This window comes from Orycteropus afer, unplaced genomic scaffold (genome assembly GCF_000298275.1).
Source record: "Orycteropus afer afer isolate SDZICR_OR568_19922 unplaced genomic scaffold, OryAfe1.0 scaffold00032, whole genome shotgun sequence".
Taxonomy (NCBI): domain Eukaryota; kingdom Metazoa; phylum Chordata; class Mammalia; order Tubulidentata; family Orycteropodidae; genus Orycteropus; species Orycteropus afer.
The window spans coordinates 9,212,548-9,232,021 of NW_006921619.1; the positions used below are offsets into that span (position 1 = coordinate 9,212,548).

A 19,474-nucleotide genomic window follows, 5' to 3' on the forward strand; every position below is an offset into this window, starting at 1 on the left:
CATGAACATGGAAGATCTTTCCATTTATTCCACATCTTCAATATTTCTCACTTGTATTATTTCTTTGTCTTCCTTAAGAATGTCCTTGCTTCCAGTCTTATATTTCTCAACCCAGCTTCCACCTTCCTTGCAGTGTATGCAAAGACCTTTGCTGGGGTTGCCTCTGTCTTCCTTCCCAGTACTATTTCTATCATTCATGCATCATTGCTGCAGCCATCATAAAATGCTGTTGCGATTGCCCTGCCTTTGAGCAAGGTTATATGTGCCTCCTCTTGCCTGGAATGGCCTCTCCTCCCACCCTCCCACCTCTATGATTGAATAATTCATGTGGGGTCTTCAGGTTTGCTCCAGCATTGACTCCTTCAGAAAATCTTCCCCATTAATCCAGTCTGTGTTTTGTCCTCTCCTCCATGGCCCATGTCCCTTCAGCTTCCCTCTGCCATTTCTCTGCATTGAACTTTTTATTTACAAGTTTATTTCTCTTAAAAGATCCAAATCATCAACGTATCTAGTTTAATGCCTTGTATGCCAAAGGCACTCAATACACATCTGCTGAGTAAATGAATCAGTGAGCGATAGGCATTCAATACACATTTGTATTGTGAACAAATGAGGAAGTGAGCAATCCCACTTTAGAAAATTGCAGTGTCAGTGTGAGTGAGCTATCTTGTGGTAACGACAAAAACTTTATAAGGGAGGGGCAAGAGAAGGGTGTGGTACTCAGATTTGAACCTTCACAATTGGACCAGTCCGTAACATTATGAAAAACGGAGAACATATATAAGGAACAGACTGGCTGGCACCTACCAGCAGCAAAAAATCAGATTTGCTTTGTAATTCCCATCAGAAAAGAGAAACTCCATTTCAGCTGCTGCTGCTGCTGCTCTGAGGCAAGTTCTTGCTTGAAAAGAGAAACTTGCATTTCAGCTGCTCTGAGAAGAGTTCTTGCTACTTTCCTCACTCTTCCCTTGCATTATCATGGCCAACAAGAAAGTAATTGCAGTGTTTGGAGCAACAGGTAAAAATCCTCTTGACTTTTTAAGTGCTTGCTAACTTTGCTCACTCTCTTGTCTCCCTGCTTTTACTCAAAGTGGGCTGAACAAATAACCCACTGAGGGAAGTTAAGAAAATAATCCTATTGCTTGAGTTTCTGATGTAGTAAAGCAGCAAGGTGATTGGGATTGTCTTGTCAAAAATGATCTCAGGATAGAGGACTTCTCCAACACATTCGCTCTTTCTCAGTTGTGTGTGAACTTGTTGGCATGAGTTGCATTTCAACATAAGCTATACTTTGTAGAGGTTCCTGCACTCAATTCCTGTTAAACACAAGGGGCAAGTGGGAGAGCTGTGGGTATGTAGGGTTTATCCAAACGCCTGACCAGCACAGCAATGATTCTGAAATGATGGGACTGGATGGGGGTTAGGAGATATATCTGAGGGACTTCTCTCAGGTGAGTGCCTGCCTGAGTCCTTTAATTGACCTCCCTGCTTCCAATCTTGCCTCCCTTACAGTCTGTTGTCCAACAGCCAGAACCATCTTTTAAAAATGTTAACCAAATTACATCCCTTCAATCTTTTCTCATTTCAACATCCACAATGATCCATCTGAAATCCAAGTCAAATCATGTCACTTACCTGCTCAAAACTCTCCAATGGCTCCACATCTGACTCCAAATAACATGCAGTGTTGATAGTAGCCTGCAAAGCTCTTCTTGGACCTCCCCTCCTCCCCCTTTCCCTCATTTACTCTGTAGCAGCCATCCTGGCCACTTTGCTGTTCCTCAGAAAATGCTCCCACCTCAGCCTAGAATGATCCCCGATTACTCACTCTGCTTACTCCGTCCTGTTATTCAGGTTTCTACTCAAATGTCACTTGCTCTGTTAGGACATTCCAGATCTTTGTGTTTGGACTTGCAGCTCCACTCTTGTCATGGCACTGCCTAATTTTAATTTTCCTTTTACCATCTGTCTCCACTCACTGGTATAGAAGATCTCTGGAGTGACCCAAGGGTTGAAGCAGGGAGAGCAGTGAAATAAATTCTTAAAAAGCAACAGCCAGATTTGATACTGATCTTAAAGGAATGGAAAAAGAAGTAATGGAGTGGAGGAGCTGACCATATAAGGCATTAAGGGGATTAGTTTTTCCTGAAAGAGACGAGACACCATTAAAAGATTTTGAGCAGAGTGACATGATCTGACATCAGTGTTAAAAAGATCACGCAACTTGTGTTTTGTGAAGAGACTGCAGGGGGCAGAGGCTGAAGCAGGGAGATCTATTGGGAGGAGGTTGCCATAAATAGGGTTAAATCAAGAATGGTAGCAATGAATGGTGGATAATGGTCAGATTCTGGATATATTATAAAGGTAGAGTTGACAGGGTTTGCTGATGGACCAGATGTTAAGGGCGAGAGAAATCAAGATGGACTTCACATTTTTCTGGCTAGAGCACCTGGAAGAATAAAGTTGCAATTAACTGAAATGGGGAAGATTGTGGAGGAAGCAGGTGGAGGAAGATCAGGAGCTCCATTTTAGTCTCATTAAATGTGAGACACCAATTAGGTACGCTGGGGGATGGTTAAGTAGGCGTTCGGATATATTGGATCCTTGAGAATGTTTACTGAAGGAATCCTGTTATTTGTGTCAGTGTAGAAGATGTTTGATTCCTAGTTAACTAAGGGCGTAGTGCTGATTCTGATTACCTGGTTACCCGGTTCTTGGCATTGGTTCAGTAGCCCTGGAGCACAGCAGGTCGCGCAGCTCCCAGGCTGAGTATATTTTGGTGTTTTGAGGCAGGGTTGACAGATGTAGCAATTAAAAACATAAAATGTCCACTGAATAATTTTTTACTGTTTGTATGTCCCATGCAATATTTATATACATAGCCAAGGCTTATTAAGAAAACCAGCAGATTCTGTCCCACTCTTTTCCACATTTAACTTTTCTGTTTTTACTGGTATTTGTCTCAATTATTTCTAAATGATGTGATAATACAGCTATTTCTTGATTTTCTAGCTTTAGATGTTATCTCTTGTTAACTGTCTTGCATCCCAAGCACACACTCCCTTTCGCCCCAATCTTCCGATATAGTTTATAACAATTTGTGCCTTTCATGTAGACGATGGATTAAGATGGACACTTGTTATGATTATGTAACTGTTGTTCACACTTGAGCCATGTAGTGTACAGTGACCACACTTTTCTTACTTTTTTAAAAAAAATTCTTATTGTGATTTTTGTGAAAGTTTACGGAGCAAATTCATTTGCCATACAGCAATTCATACACATTTGTTTCATGACATTGACTGCAATCCCCACATGTAACAGCTCTCTTCACACTTCCTCCCTGTCCCTATGGCCTTCTTTCCTATGTAGTCCTGGCCCCTGAACTATCTCCATTTGCAAATACTGCCCTTCTGTTTTCCCATGATTGATTATTCTAAGGAGTGTATCTACCTGGTATAAATGTTCACTCTAAATTCCTGTCTATTGTTTGGCTAGAAGCCATGAGAGTGAGTTCAATTCCAAGCCTGAAGGGTAACTAGGGGCCATAGTCTCAGGGGTCTCACCAGACTCTATTAGACCAGTAAACCTGGTCTTTTTTATGATTTTGAGTTTTATTCCACATTTTTTCTCCCACTCTATCCAGGATCTCCTACACTGACCCCTTTCCGAGAGGTTGACAGTCGTAGCCGACACCATATAAGACTAGGACATTTTTTTGAAAATAAAATTTTATGAAGAATCCCAATATAAAATAAATAACCAGCTGAAAGTGGAATTACCCTTGTTGAATCTGGCGTGGAGGATCTGGACCCCTGCTTACTCGGCCTCCTTGTTGCTGCAAATCTCTCCCCATCTTCCTCTTCCCCATGGCTCCTGCAAAGATACCTCTAAAGAGACATTCTATGACTTTAAGAAACTTAATTTGAACCACTCTTGCATGTCATGGGGCTATCTCTTGTAGTAGTTACTCTAGCAGCTCCATTCTGAATAACAGAATTTCCTGGTCAACTTGCCTTACTAAATATCCTTCTTTTTCCCCTCACCCTATAGGAGCTCAGGGTGGCTCTGTGGCCAAGGCCATTTTGGAGAGCAAAAATTTTGCTGTGAGAGCAGTGACCAGGGATGTGACTCAACCAAAGGCCGTGGTGCTCCGGGATCTTGGTGCTGAAGTGATAAAAGGTGACCTGAATGATGAAGCATCAGTGGAAGCTGCTTTAAAAGGTGCCTATGGGGCATTTGTGGTGACCAACTTCTGGGAGCACCTCAGCAAAAAGAAAGAAGTGTGTCAGGTGGGAAGCAAACTATTTCCATTTGAGCCTTTTCCTCTCACCTCGCTATTTTTGTCCTTTCTGGAAGGGGATAGGCCTTCAGTCTTGGCAAAAATATAAGTTTCATGCCACAGTATCTCTCTGGAGTTTATGAAATACATGTCATTTAGGTGTCTTTGATTATTAAATGAACGCTAGGGAGCACCTGTCTATATTCTAGAGTAAACATTTAATGGCTTCAGTCTTTTGGTTCTAATTCTCACCATTTGTTTGTAGATGGCATATGGGGGTGGCAGCAAGGACACCTCACAAATTAAGGTTACTCTGAGGATGAAATGGGGAGAATAAAACTGTAATAGGTTTATTTCCACTTCTAGTACTCTACCCCTTCTCCAGTATGGGCAGGCTGACATAGAGGCTCTGTTTTAGACACTATGGCCCCTCCTAATGTAACTTGAACATATTTTGATTTTGGAAGAGCCCCCTCTCCTCCACGGAGACAATAGAGAACAACAGGAAAAAGAGAGGTGGAGGGGGCCCAGTGCCTGCCCTGTAGTACACATGCAAATACAGTGGCTTACATCAAGAGTTAATTTTTGGCCCTCAGGGAAAGATGGTGGCAGACGCTGCCAAGCGTCTGGGTCTGCAGCACGTGGTTTACAGCGGCTTGGAGAACGTCAAGAGACTGAGCGGCGGCAAGCTGGAGGTTCCACACTTTGATGGGAAGGGAGAGGTGGAAGAGTATTTCTGGGCCATCGGCGTTCCCATGACCAGCGTCCGCCTCGCCGCTTACTTCGAAAACTTTCTCTCAATGTGGAAGCCGGTAAAAGCTGCTGATGGAGATTACTACTCCTTGGGTAAATGGAAGGTGGTAGGGAAGGTTAACCAGGTATCTTGCTGTCCTCTCCTCCGTCTCTTCCTTCCCTCCCTCTTTTCCTTAAGTGGACATATTATTTGAGTGCCTACTATATACATAGCTCAGTGTGAAGAGTTGAGGGTGATACCAAATTATCCTAGACTTCCTGGGGGCAATTTCACTATAAAGGGCAGAGAACTGGATCTTGAACTGAAAAAACTAAGCGTTCCACTTCCAGTCTCACATACTGACCCTCATTACATTAAGTAGTTAGCTATGTAGCCTCAAGCTTCAATTCCCTCATCTATAGCAGGAAAGTTGGTTGAGGTGACTTCTAATGTCCTTTCTAGCTCGTTTGACACATTTTACTTTCTCTGGCAGTGGGAGAGAAGACATCCTCCTCTTGACCTAGGGCCTCAGAAGTAGAGCTTTAGGGGGACCTTGACCCCCTGAGGGACAGGTTGCCAGACCCTTCTGCAAAGAGGCTGATTCCCTAGGCCTGAGTTGGGGCCCAAAAGCCTGTAGTTTTAATAAGGACTCCTGGGTAATTCCAATGCTGCCAGTCCACTGGCCAGCATTTGCTACCTTTTGAGAACATTTCTTTGGCCATAGTCATAGGCAGCCTCTGTGTAATGAATGGAATACCATAATGTCAATGGCAGCAACTCAGTCTTTCTTCCTTAAAACATAGCTAAGATTGTCAAGGGCAAAACTGGTGGCAAAGTAGACCTGAACTAAAGCTAAAGTATCTGCCAAACATCACAGATCATAGTAACAATAATGTACCACAGTAACAATTCAATAAATGATTAAATGCACAATAGTGTAAATGATACACTTTTCCATGCCTTTTCTTCAAGCAGTTGATTAGTTTGGGTTGATGGGACCTGCCAAGTGTGTGATGTAATGAACTCTTCTTATAATTTTTTAACTAGCACTGCCCATGGCAGACATACCAATGGATGGCATCTCTGTTGCTGATGTTGGACCAGTCGTCTCAAGCATTTTCAGTTCTCCAGAGGAGCTTTTAGGCAAGGCTGTGGGTCTCAGTGCAGAAGCTCTAACCGTACAGCAGTATGCTGATGTTTTGTCCAAGATCTTGGGGAAGAAAGTCCGAGACGCAAAGGTGAGTTTTTAGGATCATGAATGTGATGACAGGAAATCACTTGGGTCAACATCCCACTAGCATAAGTTCTGGTAAATCTTTGATGGATTTGGGCAATGTTGAATTGAGGCCGTCAGAAGAAACAGAAGAGAAATCCGGTCCACAAAACTATCTTAACCTGTTGGCGCCATTTGAATCCTACCCTTATGACTTTATCTCTTTAGCTTAAGGTTTATCAGCTTTTTAATGAAAATTACTTTTGGGTGGGAAGAACTTAGAATCTGGAGACTGAGATACTTTTTCACATACATTATACCAGCTCCAAGGAGCCCTGGTGGTGCAGTGGTTAAGTGCTCGGCTGCTAACCAAAAGGTTGGTGGTTTGAACCCACCAGCTGCTCTTGGAGAGAAAGATGTGATAGTCTGCTTCCATAAAGATTATGGCCTTGGAAACCCTATATGACAGTGCTACTCTGTTCTGTAGGGTTGGGATGAGTTGGAATTGATTCAGTGGCCCACAACAGCAACAACATACAGCTCCTTCGATAACCACTCATTGCTGAACACCAGAGGTGTATCTACAGAGGAGAGCAACTATGGCAAGCACAGAAATTGTGCCTCTGTCCCAACATCTGACACTCATCTTTTATATAACTTTACCCTAATTTCAACTCAACAGTACATGCCAAGTGCATTAATCTTTTACTTAGCCCATGATGGCACTGTATGAAAGCTCCAGCTGCACCTTCCTTGCTTTCACTGATGAAAATTGATCTATGATGGGCTCAAAGACTTTCTTTTTGCAGTTTCTTCTCTTTCTGCCCTCAGCAGAACAAGATCACACGGTCTGCCTTGACCCATGGAGGCTCTCAAATAAGAAAGTTAGTAACTTTAACTTGCTGAATGATCTCTCATAGCTGGTGATGAAAACTGCCACGGTTAATAGAAACTGCTCAGAGGCACCCCCTTCAAGTGGTGCCCAGGGCATGTGCCACACCTGCCATACCTTAGAAATGCCTCTGCGGATCACTTCAGTATTCAGTCAGCCACAATTGACTGATGTGGGGCAAGATGTTTAGCTTTTCTTAGCCTCTGCTTCCTCATCTGTAAAGTAGGGATGCTACGTTGGGGTGTTCTCCTGATATTTAGGGAGAATACATTTAAAGAACCTAGGAGTGTGCTTGGCACATACTAGGTATAAACAGAGTACCTATTATGTACCTGGTGCCATCTTTAAGGAGTTTACAACAGAGTTGGGGTGGAAATATTAATGCACATGAAGTCACAATGATCAGTACAAGACTTAATTGTGTTGTCTAGACTGTCCATAATAGAAGTGACCAGAGAAAGCTCAGAGAAGACTTCATGGAAGGATTGGGCTTGAGGTGATCCTTGAGAAAGGGTGAGATTGTGTATAGATTAAAAGAAGCAATGGGGATGACAGATTCTAGAATAAACACGAATTAACCAGTGGCAGTATGGGGGATAAGGAAAATCCTGGCTCTGCTTTTATCTACCTGCAGACTCTTAACAAGTTCCTCAACCTTTCTCTGTGCTATAAACCAGGCAGCAATGGCCTGGACTGTAGTGTGGCCAGGATGGACCTTTTACAGAAAAGTGAAAGAAGTTGATGATATTGAGTGTTATCAGCCATTTTCCCCAAGCAGATGTTGATAGGAGGGAGAAAGAGAACAGTGTTTCTGAGAAGAAAATGTGTGGTGTTGCATCATGTGATGAGGTACCATCACAGTTGAAATGAGGAACCATAGTCTGTCTCAAGCTGGCAGGGCAATAGTTAGCACAGCTCTTTGCCTCACTGGACCACAGTTTTCCCATGGGTGAAGTGAGTGTGGTTTAGATGATTGCTAAGGTGCAATCCAGCACTAACATTTGGAGCAGGGCCCACAAACTATGGCTCACTGCTTGTTTTTGTAAATAAAGTTTACCTGGAACACAGACACACCACTTCCTTTGTGTTAGAACGTGTATTGTGCACAGCTGCTTTCACCATAAAGGCAGAGTTGAGTAGTTGCAACAGAGCTCAAATCTAAAATATTTGCATCTAGCCCTTTAAGAAAAAGTTGGCCAACCCCCTAGTTTATAATTTTTCCTAGAGTCAGGGATAAAAGGCAGGTTCTTATTTTCATCCATAACTCTTGGTGTGGTGAGTTTTGAGGGGGTTTCTAGAATCTCAATTCAGCCTCACATGCTGGGCATATGAGGAAGCTAAAAACTACTATAGGTGCCACTCCAGCCACATCTGGGGTCTCATTGAAACCATATGAAATTTCATGGAGAATTAAGTTACAAACCCAGGAAGTCAGCCCCAACTCTGAGCTGGGCTCATGAGATGATCTGCAGGGTCACTCATCCTTAGGTGAAAATTTACTTCCCAGTGACTCCTCTCCCAGGGACATTTGCATTTCGGGTCATATTCATTTTGTCTTGTGGGTTTTGAACTCCGTAAGGAAGAAGAGAAGAAAGGGGCAGGTGGGTGGACATGTGTGTGTGTGTGCATTCATTCCCAGAGGAAGGAATAGGCATAGTTTTGGACAGCTCAGGACCTTGCAAGCATCTCTCAATCACATACTGGGTCCCTGGCTATTGTTGGTATATAAAGTTATTTCGTAGCACAGCTGAAACTTCACTAACACCAAAAGTTCTAGGGCATTGGAGGCTGGAGTTTCTAAAAAATGGTCAGTACTATTCTTAGTAACTAATCTGACTTGAAGGCACCACCCACAGTTCTAGAGTTGGGAAATTCTTAGGCAGGAATCCCTGGGTGGGGCACATGGTTAATGAATTGGCTGCTAACCCAAATGTTGGAGGTTCAAGTCAACCCAGAGGCCTCTCAGAAGAAGGACCTGGTGATCTACTTCTGAAAAACCAGCCATTGAAAACTCTGTGAAGCACAATTCTCTGACACACATGAGGTTGTCACGAGTGGAAATCTTCTCTAGGGCCACTGGATTTTTTTTTCCCAGTTTGGGCAAGGATGCATCTGGCCACAAGGTGGAGCTCTAGGCTCCACAGTCTGGCTATTCCCCTGCTTACTCTCTGGTCAGAGACTGCTTAACTGCTTTAGTGAATGGATGCCCCAAATAAACTCCCATCAGGAACTTTGTCTGGTCTGGCTGCAACTGTCTGTCTAACCTCCAAAGGAACATGCATTTCTTAAATGCATTTCAAAATTCTCAAAAAATGAGACAACAGAACAAATCCCTTTCCTTCAGAAGTCTGCAATAAAGAATCCTTTATTTGACTGAAAGATAGTAGCCATTTTGTCAAAATCTCAGGATGAAAGAGTGACTCAAGAAGGCACACATTTTAGAAGTTAACTTCTGTATTCTCACATAGAATCTTCTATTTCCAAATTCATTTAAAATTTTAATTTTTTTTCTTATTTCAAAAATAATAAATGCTTATGTATGAATAGTTGAATAGAAAACCAATTTGCTCTGTAAACTTTTACTCAAATCACAATAAAAATTTAAACAAAATGCTTATTGTAGGAAAATATAGAAGATTATAAAAAATTAAAATCACAAGTAGTTTAATCTCTCAGAGACAGCTACTATTAAGATTTGGTATATTTTCCTCTGTTGTTTTTCCAGTATATGTAAAAAAAAGAAAATATATATATCTCACACATATGTGTGTGTGTGTGTGTGTATAATACACATATAATAAAATTAAAATAGCCTATATGTACCATTTTTATCTGTCTTTTTGACTTAATAGTTTTTTTTCTATTTTGTTAAACTTCTTCAGAAACATTAATTTTAATAACTGCATAATATTCTTAGAACAGATATGCCGTACTTTTTAACCCATTCCTCTACTGTTGAACATGTAAGTTGTTCTTGATTTTTCGTTAGTATACATGGTATTGTGACAATCATTGTTTCATAGACACAAACAACTTATATCAAATTACTTACATGGAATCACTAGGTCAGAGTTTATCTCTGGGAGTAAGGACAAATTATACTGGATCAGGTAGTAAGATAGGGTCTTTCCTAATTCATTAGAGGAAACTCCTGATCTAGTTAGTGTCAGAAGGGATTTAAAGGGTAGATTTTGTGGAGGATGACAGATTGTGGTCCAGTAGGTGTGTGATGAACTGTGTTTATGTTAGGGCTTGGCCCTGGCGGGGTCTGGAATGGCTGAAGGCAGAATGCTCATCTGTAACCAAGGAAGGTGGTAAGGTTGGGATGGGAATGGGCCAGGTGGGAAGGACAGAGAGCCCAGAGCCAGAGTAAGGATCTTGATTGTTTGTTGAGGACCTGGTAGGTGGAATGTCTTAGAGGGCTGCTGGGAGAATTCCATGAGGAAATGTACATGAAACTCTATGATGTATTCTACAGATGAAAGGTGGTATAGATCTATAGTACCTTATACAAAACCCTTGGGATCACAGGTGGTATGGATTTCATCATCGTTTGGCTTTTGGATAGGTTGTGATCTACCTATGTCATGTAACATCAGCAGCAGGGGTTGGGGCAGGAACCTGTAATGAACCACATCAATATTTTTTGCAGCAAGATGTATAAATGGGATAAAGACTATAAATAGCCTTGCACCAGTTCAAATCCAGTTTTGCCACCAAATTAGTTCAGAAAAGTCAGAGTTTGCTGCCAAATGGCTTATGAAAAAAGTTCAGAGTCTCTTGGGTTTTGAAATTAGGCTAAAGAATTTTGGACCTGTCATCATTAGGGTAAATAGTTTCTTATCAAATAATTTTAAAAGTGGGCTATAACATTTCCAGAATTTTCACTTGTTCTTTAAAGATCACCCCAGAAGCTTATGAGAAGCTGGGATTCCCTGCAGCAGAGGAAATAGCCAATATGTGTCGCTTCTACCAAACGAGACCAGATCGCGATGTCAAGCTCACCCATCGACTGAACCCCAAAGTCAAAAGCTTCAGCCAGTTTATCTCGGAGAACCAAGGAGCCTTGAAGGACATGTAAAAATCATCTGTTCAGACCACAAACCGCCTTCCTTCCTGATCCTGTTCCTCTTTACAACACAAGTTTTACATTTATGGAATAGATTTGTTAGAATTATTTACAACTCTGATAGATTCCTTTCGTTCTCTCTTCAGAAGGATATACTGAATTCTTGATTTGACAAAGTAATTTGATTCACACATAACTTTCCAACTAGTGATAAGGGTGCCACACCTACTTTGGTTAAGCGAGAAGGCTTAACCAAAGCTTTTGTAGCTCTCTCTCTCCAACAGCCAAATCTCCACCAAAGGCACTGGCTTGAGGGCCTGGGAGCTTCTTGACTGGGTGCTTACTCCTGGGTGAGTGAGCCCAATCCCTGACTCTGAAACTCTCCAACAGCTCCAGTTTTCTTAAATGCATTGCAAAGTTCTCAGTGAACTTCAAAATAATTTTAATTTCTTAAACAAAAATATTCATAGAGAAGTTTCTGAGGAACATGATCTTCAATGAAGAAGCATGGGAGTTGGAAACTGAAATTCAGCTTTGTTTCAAGGGTTGGACATTCATTCTCTTTTTCGTTCATTACATCAACTATTGATTCATCATCCAATTAGTCATCTATTCAAGTATCATTCATTCACATATTCTTCATTTATCCATTCCACAAACATATTTTCAGCACCAGCATTTGTGGTACCCTTATGGATATCTCCACTCCCTGCCTCCATATGTGTTTTTGTGCCAGAGTCATCTATGCTCCAAAAGCCACTGTAGCTCCTTTGCAGTTTGTGGTTGGGTTTGTTCCATATCAGAGCCAGAGGACCCACCCAACCATTTTGTTACAAGTGAAACCCAGAGGATCTGTAGTGGATAAAGGCCAGGAAGCTGAGGCAAGGGCTGGGGAAGGATACGTTATTGTTGTTAGGTGTTGTTAAGTCAGTTCCAAGTCATAGTGACCCTAGATACAACAGAATGAAACACTGCCTGCCCTTGCTCCATCCTCACAATTGTTGCTATGCTTGAGCCCATTGTTGCACCCATTGTGTCAATTCATCTTGTTGAAGGTCTTCTCCTTTTTTCACTGACTATCTGCTTTACAAAGCATGATATCCTCCAGGGATTGGTGCCTTTTGATAACATGAACAAGTATGAGAGACAAAGTCTGACCATTCTTGCTTCTAAGGAGTATTTTGGCTGTACTTCTAAAACAGATTTGTTCATTCTTCTGGCAGTCCATGGTATTTTCAACATTCTTTGCCAACACCACAATTCAAATGCATCAATTCTTCTTCTCCTTTTTAAATCCATTTTATTGAAATATAATTTATGTACAATGAAATACACAAAACTAAAGTGACATGGGTCACTGCATTTTATCAATTCTTCTTTAGTCTCCCTTATTCATTGTCTAGCCTTCATATGCACATAAAGCTATGGAAAAGACCATGGCTTGGGTCAGGTGCATGTTAGTCTTCATAGTAATATCTTTGCTGTTTAATACTTTAAAGAGGCCTTTTGCAGCAGAATTGCCAAATGCAGTATGTCATTTGATTTGACTGTTGCTTCCATGAATGTTGATTATGAATCCAAGTAAAATGAAATCCTTCACAAAACTTCAATCATTTCCTCCATTTATTGTGATGTTGCTTATTGGTCCACTTATGAGCATTTTAGTTTTCTTTATGTTGAAGTGTAATCCACACTGGGTGAGGATAGGGAAGTGAAAAGAGAAGGTGAAGGAAGGACTGCCACAGAACCATTCGTACTTCTGTAGCTTAGCATTTTCAACACCACATTGTAATCGTCTAATTTGCTAGTCTTCCTCCTGGCTGTGAGTGACTTTATCTCAGTGCCTGGCACATAATTGATGACTAATAATGTTGACTGACTAAACAAATTAATAAAGTTCATCGATCATATGGTTATGTTGTTTTTGTTGTTAGGTGCCATCAAGTTGTCTTCGACTCATAGCAACCTTATGTACAATAGAATGAAACATTGCCCAGTCCTGCGCCAGCCCCATGATCCCTGCTATACCTAAGTGCATCATTGCAGCCACTGTGGCAATCCATCTTGTTGAGGGCCTTCCCCTTTTTCATTGACACTTCACTTTACTAAGCATGATATCCTTCTCCAGGGAATGATTCCTTCTGACAACATGACCAAAGTAGGTGAGACGAAGTCTGGCCATTCTTGCTTCCAAGAAGTATTCCAGTTGCACTTCTTCCAGGACAGATTTGTTAGTTCTTTTAGCAGATCATGGTACTTTCAGCATTCTTTGCCACACCACAACTCAAAAGCATCCACTCTTCTTCAGTCTCCCTTATTCATTGCCCAGCTTTCATATGCATATGAGGCAATTGGAAATACCATAGCTTGGATTAGGTGCATTGTAGTCTTCAAGGAGATATCTTTGCTCTTCAGCACTTGAGAGAGGTCTTTTCCAGCAGATTTGCCCAGTGCAAATACATCGTCTGTTGTCTTGGCTGCTGCTTCCATTGGTGTTGATTTTAGAACCAAGTATTATGAAGTCTTTGACAACTTCAATCTTTTCTCCATCTATCATGATGCTACTGGACCAACCAGTTGTGAGAGTTTTTGTTTTCTTTATATTGAGGTGTAATCCATACTGTAGACTGTAGTCTACAATCTTCATCAGTAAGTGCTTCAAGTCATCCTCAATTTCAGCAAGCAAAGTTGTGCTGTCTGCATATCATAGGTTGTTAATAAGTCTTCTTCCAATCTTGATGCCATGTTCTTTATCATAGTCCAGCTTCTCAGATTATTTGCTCAGCATACAGATTGACTAAGTATGGTGAAATGATACAACTCTGACGTACTCCCTTCCTGATTTTAAACCATGCAGTATCCCCTTGTTCTGTTCGAACGACACCCTCCTGGTCTATGCACAGGTTCCTCATGAGTACTATTAAGTGTTCTGGAATTCCCATTCTTCTCAACGTTATCCATAATTTGTTATGGTCTACACAATCAAATGCTTTTACATCGTCAATAAAACACAAGTAAACATCTTTCTGATATTCTTTGCTTTGAGCCAAGATCCATCTGACATCAGCAATGATATCCCTTGTTCCATGTCCTCTTCCAAATCCAGCTTGCAAACCTGGAAGTTCTCTGTCAATACAGTGCTGCAACCATTTTTGAATTATCTTCAGTAAGATTTTACTTGCATGTGATATCAATGATATTGTTCAATAGTTTTTATATTCTGTGGGATCACCTTTCTTTGGAATGGGTACAAATATGGATCTCTTCCAATCAGTTAGCCAGGTATCTGTCTACCAAATCTCTTGGCATAGCCAAGTGAATGTCTCCAGTGCAGCATCCATTTTTTGAAACATTTCAATGGTTATTCCTTCAAATCCTGGGCCTCATTTTTCGCTCATTCCCTCAGTGCAGCTTCAACTTCTTCCTTCAATACCATTGGTTCTTGATCATATGTCACCTCCCAAAATGGATGAACATCGACCAATTCTTTTTGGTACAGTGACTCTGTATATTCCTTCCATCTTTTGATGTTTCCTGCATCATTCAATATTTTTGCCCATAGAATCTTTCAATATCGCAACTCGGGGCTTAAATATTTCCCTCAGTTCTTTCAACTTGAGATAATGCTGAGCATGTTATTCCCTTTTGGTTTTCTAACTCCAGGTTTTTGCACATTTCATTATAATAATTGACTTTGTCTTCTCGAGCTACTCTTTGAAATCTTCTGTTCAGCTCTTTTATCTTGTCATTTTTTTCTATTTACTTTAGCCACTCTTCATTCAAGGGCAAGCTTCAGACATCCATTTTGGTCTTTTCTTCCTTTCCTGTCTTTTTAATGACCTTTGTCTTTCTTCATGTATGATGTTCTTGATGTCAACCCACTATTCCTCTGGTATTCAGATCAGGCATTGGTGATCAATGCATCAAATCTGTTCTTTAGATGGTCTCTAAATTCTGGAGGGATATAATCAAGGTCATATTTTGACTCTCATGGACTTTTTTAATTGTCTTCAACTTCTCTTGAACTTGCATATGAGCAGTTGATGGTCTGTTCTACAATCAGCCTCTGGCCTTGTTTTGGCTGAAGATATTGAGCTTTTCCATCACCTCTTGCCACAGATGTAGTCAATCTGATTCCTGTGTACTCCATCTGGTGAACTCCATGTGCATAGCTGCTGTTTGAGTTGTTGAAAAAAGGTATTTGCCATGAGTAAGTTGGTCTACAAAATTGTATCATGCAATCTCCAGGATTATTTTTATCACCATGGCTGTATTTTCCAACTACCAGTGATTCTTCTTTGTTTTCAACTTTTTTATTCTGATCACCAGTGATAATTAGCACATCTTGATTGCATGTTTGGTCAATTTCAGACTGCAGAATTTGGTAAAAATCTTCAATTTCCTTATCTTTGGCTTTGGTGGTTGGTGCATAATTTGAATAATAGTGGTATTAACTGGTCTTCATTATTGTTGTTGTTGTTATGTGCCGTGGAGTTGGATCCGACTCATAGTGACCCCTCCTTGGGTTTCTGAGGCAGTATCACTACGGAAGTAGATTGCCCCATTTTCCTTCTGAGGGTCTTCCTTGTAGGCGTATGGATATTATTCTATCACTGACAGCATTGTACTTCACAATAGATCTTGATACATTCTTTGTAATGATGAATGCCATGCCATTCCTCTTCAATTTGTCATTCCTGGTATAGTAGATCATATGATTGTCTGATTCAAAATGGCCAAAACCAATCCATTTCAGTTCACTAATTCCTAGGATTTTGATCTTTATGTGTTCCATTTCATTTTTGACAACTTCCAATTTTCCTAGACTCATACTTTGTGTCTTCCATGTTCCGATTATTAATGGATGTTTGCAACTGTTTCTTCTCATCTTGAGTCATTCCACATTAGCAAATGGAGGTCCTGAAAGCTTTACTATATCCACATCATTAAGGTCAGCTCTACTCTGAAGAGGCAGCATTTCCCCAGTCATATTTTGAGCACCTTCCAGCCTGAGGGGCTTATCTTCCAACACTATATTGGACAATGTTTCAGGGCTGTTCATAAAGTTTCCCAGTAATATATCAGACAGTGTTTCTATTCATAAGGTTTTCACTGGCCAGTTCTTTGAGAAGTGGATAGCTTCTTTCTTCTTCTGAGTCAGTCTTAGTTTGGAAGCTCCACTGAAACCTGTCCACCATGGGTAACCCTGCTGGCATTTAAAATACCAGTGGCATAGCCTCTAGACTCACAGCAACATGCAAGCCACCACAGTACTACAAACTGACAGATAATTTTGTCTCCTTTAGTTGTTCCAAACCACTCCCCTCACTTCCTGGTCTCAGCCATTCCAAACCCACAATGCTGCCTCTCCTGGTTCCTGCCTTCCAAGCTGTTCCACACCCGCCGCGCCATCTCTCCTCCTGGTTCCCCCATCTCGGTATAAAAAAAGGGAAATAAGTATGTGCAAAGGTTGGGGAGTGGTAAGAATAGCTATTGATACTTTAGAGATAAGAGGTTGCCCATTAGAGGAGGCAATCTTTGGCAGGCAGTGTGTTGTGTGGGGAGTGACTGAGCAAGCAGGGCAGTGAGTGCCTGTGTGAGAGGAGACAGTGGCCTAGGATGAACCTCAGAGGAGAAGGAGCCTTGGTTGTGTTAACATCGGCCTTTTTTTTTTTTTTTTTTTTGTCTTTTAAAGCATCAAGGAATAAGTATTTGTGGAATGAATGGTGAAGTCATTGCAGACAAATTTTCATTCTTGTGGGGAAATCACAAAGTGTATTTGAGGACCAGTCTTTTCAAAGTGCATACCAAAAAAACAAAACAAAACAACCAAACCCACTGCCATTGAATCAATTCTGACTCATAGTAACCTTATAGGACAAGGTAGATCTGCCCCATAGGGTTTCCAAGGCTGTAATCTTCCCGGAAGCAGGATACTACATCTTTCTTCCATGGAGTGGTTATTGGGTTTGAACCACAGACCTTTTGTTTAGCAGCTGAATGCCTTAAACACTGCACCACAGAGCGCCTTCAAAGTACATACTTTCACAGAAATAAATTCAATGCAACTCAATCTTTCAATCTTGGGATGTGGGTCTGGATAAATTTCTTTAAAAGGGAAAAGGAGAAAGAAATACAAAACCTTAGACTGAAAATAGGTGGTTTATTACTCATCTGGGTAGGCCAGGCAGGAAGAATGGCTGCTGCTCCCTAAATAAACCTTAGGGTCCCTTAAATGGAGAGTGACTAAAGGCTCCTGGGCCCTCTGCCCTGTTGTGGGTTCACTGGGGAGACAGGCTAGTTCTCTCAGGATCTGGGATGGGTCTGGGGTGGAACTGAGCCTGCTGGGGCCCTTGTTCCTGGAGAGTAAGAGAAGCCCTTTTGGGCTCAGAAGCAGACTTTACAGTAGCTGATCTGAAATGAGACTGTGACTTTTAAGGGCCTACTTTGTTCCTCCATTTCACACAAGGAAGAGGGAAAAAATTTTGAACACCAGTCTACAACATTTTAATATTTATGGATGTGGACAAGAGACTCCCCCACCTCCAAACTCCATCCAGAGGGAGGAAAGGTTCCCTTTGGATTTGTTCAGGGTAAAGACTTAGAGACTCAAAAGGAGCAGAGAGGTGGAAATAAGATTGTGTATTGCAGTGAACAAGCCCAGCCTTTGTTGTCTGGGGAATGCGATGGGGCAGGAGTGTAGGGGGAGTGGCACACAGAAAGAATACAGAGGGAAATTTCTCTCTGTCGACTCTAGAAATGTTCTTAGAAATCCAAGCTCTGAAATCACATAATCCTGGATTTGATTCCTGCCTCTGCCACTGACTAGAGTTTTCTAAATTTGGGCAAGTTATTTGACTCATCTGAACCTCAGTTTCCTCATCCTCACCAGGGGCTGCTGAGAGGATTAAAGGATTGAAAGTGTACAGTCTTTGGCCGCTAATAAGTGCTCAATAAACAGAAGTTGTAATTATTATTAAGAGTAATTACTGTCCTTCAATGTACCAAATGTGAGTGATCAACACGGTGGCATTGAGGAAGAGGAAGACATAGAAAGGTGCATGGGAGGTACAGACAACAAAGATGAACCAATATGCACACACAGTACTGCATTGTCAGTGATGGTGAACACTGATCTGCAGGTGGATAGATGGGTGGACAGGTTGAACTATTAGGTATGTCTATGCAGTGGGGAGGGAGCTCTGGTAGCATAGAGCCTAAGGCACTTGACTGCTAACCAGAAGGCTGGCGGTTCAAACCTACCCACGGAAGGAAGGTTGGGCAATCTACTTCTGTAGTGATACTGCCTCGGAAATCCAAGGAGGGGTCACTATGAGTCGGGGTCGACTGGACGGCACACAACAACAACAACAACATGCAGAGGGGAGGGAACTCTGGTAGCATAGTGGCTAAAGCACTTGACTGTGGTTCAAATCCACCAGCCACTCCTTGGAAGGAAGATGGGCAATCTATTTCTGTAGTGATACTGCCTCGGAAACCCAAGGAGGGGTCGCTATGAGTCTGATCCGACTCTACAGCATATAACAACAACAAGAACATGCATGGGAGAGTGTGCCCATGACCATGTATAGGGATGGCAAATAATATTTCTACAAATGTATTTGTATGTTCTGTAAGAATTCCCAGGTACATAGTAGAGCTGACAAGGGACAAGGTTATAGTGACTTCTTGGTCATAGCCAGCTACCCAGAGGGAGCAAGTAGTTGGACTGTGGGCTTGGGACCATGGTCGTGGGGGACATAAAGCTCAATTGGCATAACATACTGCAGAAAAACATTGTTCTACATCCTACTTTGGCGAGTAATGACTGGGATCTTGGAGGTTTGCAGGCAGCTATCTGGATGTGGCGATGGGTCTTTCCTTGTCCAGAACAAAGAAGAATGAAGAATGACAAAGACACATGGAAACAACTGGTCTGGGGGACTCGTACACTATGTGATCCTTAGCCTATATGATTATAAAACCAGAAGAACTGGATGGTGCCCGGCTGCCACTGTCAGCTGCTTGGAGGGGGATCTACGTGGGAGATCGTGGATGGAGTGGGACAACAGTGTGGAACAAAACTCAAGATCATAGAAAAAATAAATGGACCAGGTTTGCTGGTTGATAGAGCCTGGTGGACCCCCTGTGACTATGGCCCCTAGCTGCCCTCCAGGTCTGGAATTGAACCCACTCCTGTGGATTCCAGCCAAACAAAAGACAGGCATATGAGCTGAACATTTACGTTGGGTGGATGTGCTTCTTGGAGAGATCAGTCATGGGAG

General features: G+C 41.7%; 1 protein-coding gene across 1 annotated transcript; it reads left to right on the plus strand.

Moving 5' to 3' along the window:
• Positions 1-978: 978 nt before the first annotated feature.
• Positions 979-11,201, plus strand: LOC103192891 (nmrA-like family domain-containing protein 1). Its single transcript, XM_007935969.1, has 5 exons — positions 979-1,018; positions 4,054-4,292; positions 4,879-5,128; positions 6,063-6,253; positions 11,022-11,201. The coding sequence occupies exons 1-5, from the start codon at positions 979-981 to the stop codon at positions 11,199-11,201; spliced, it is 900 nt and encodes a 299-aa protein (XP_007934160.1).
• Positions 11,202-19,474: the final 8,273 nt, after the last annotated feature.

Coding starts and splice junctions, on each gene's coding strand:
- LOC103192891 (XM_007935969.1), top strand. CDS start 979: ATGGCCAACAAGAAAGTAATTGCAGTGTTTGGAGCAACAG. Junction 4,293..4,878: donor AAAAGAAAGAAGTGTGTCAG/GTGGGAAGCAAA, acceptor TTTGGCCCTCAG/GGAAAGATGGTGGCAGACGC. Junction 6,254..11,021: donor AGAAAGTCCGAGACGCAAAG/GTGAGTTTTTAG, acceptor TGTTCTTTAAAG/ATCACCCCAGAAGCTTATGA.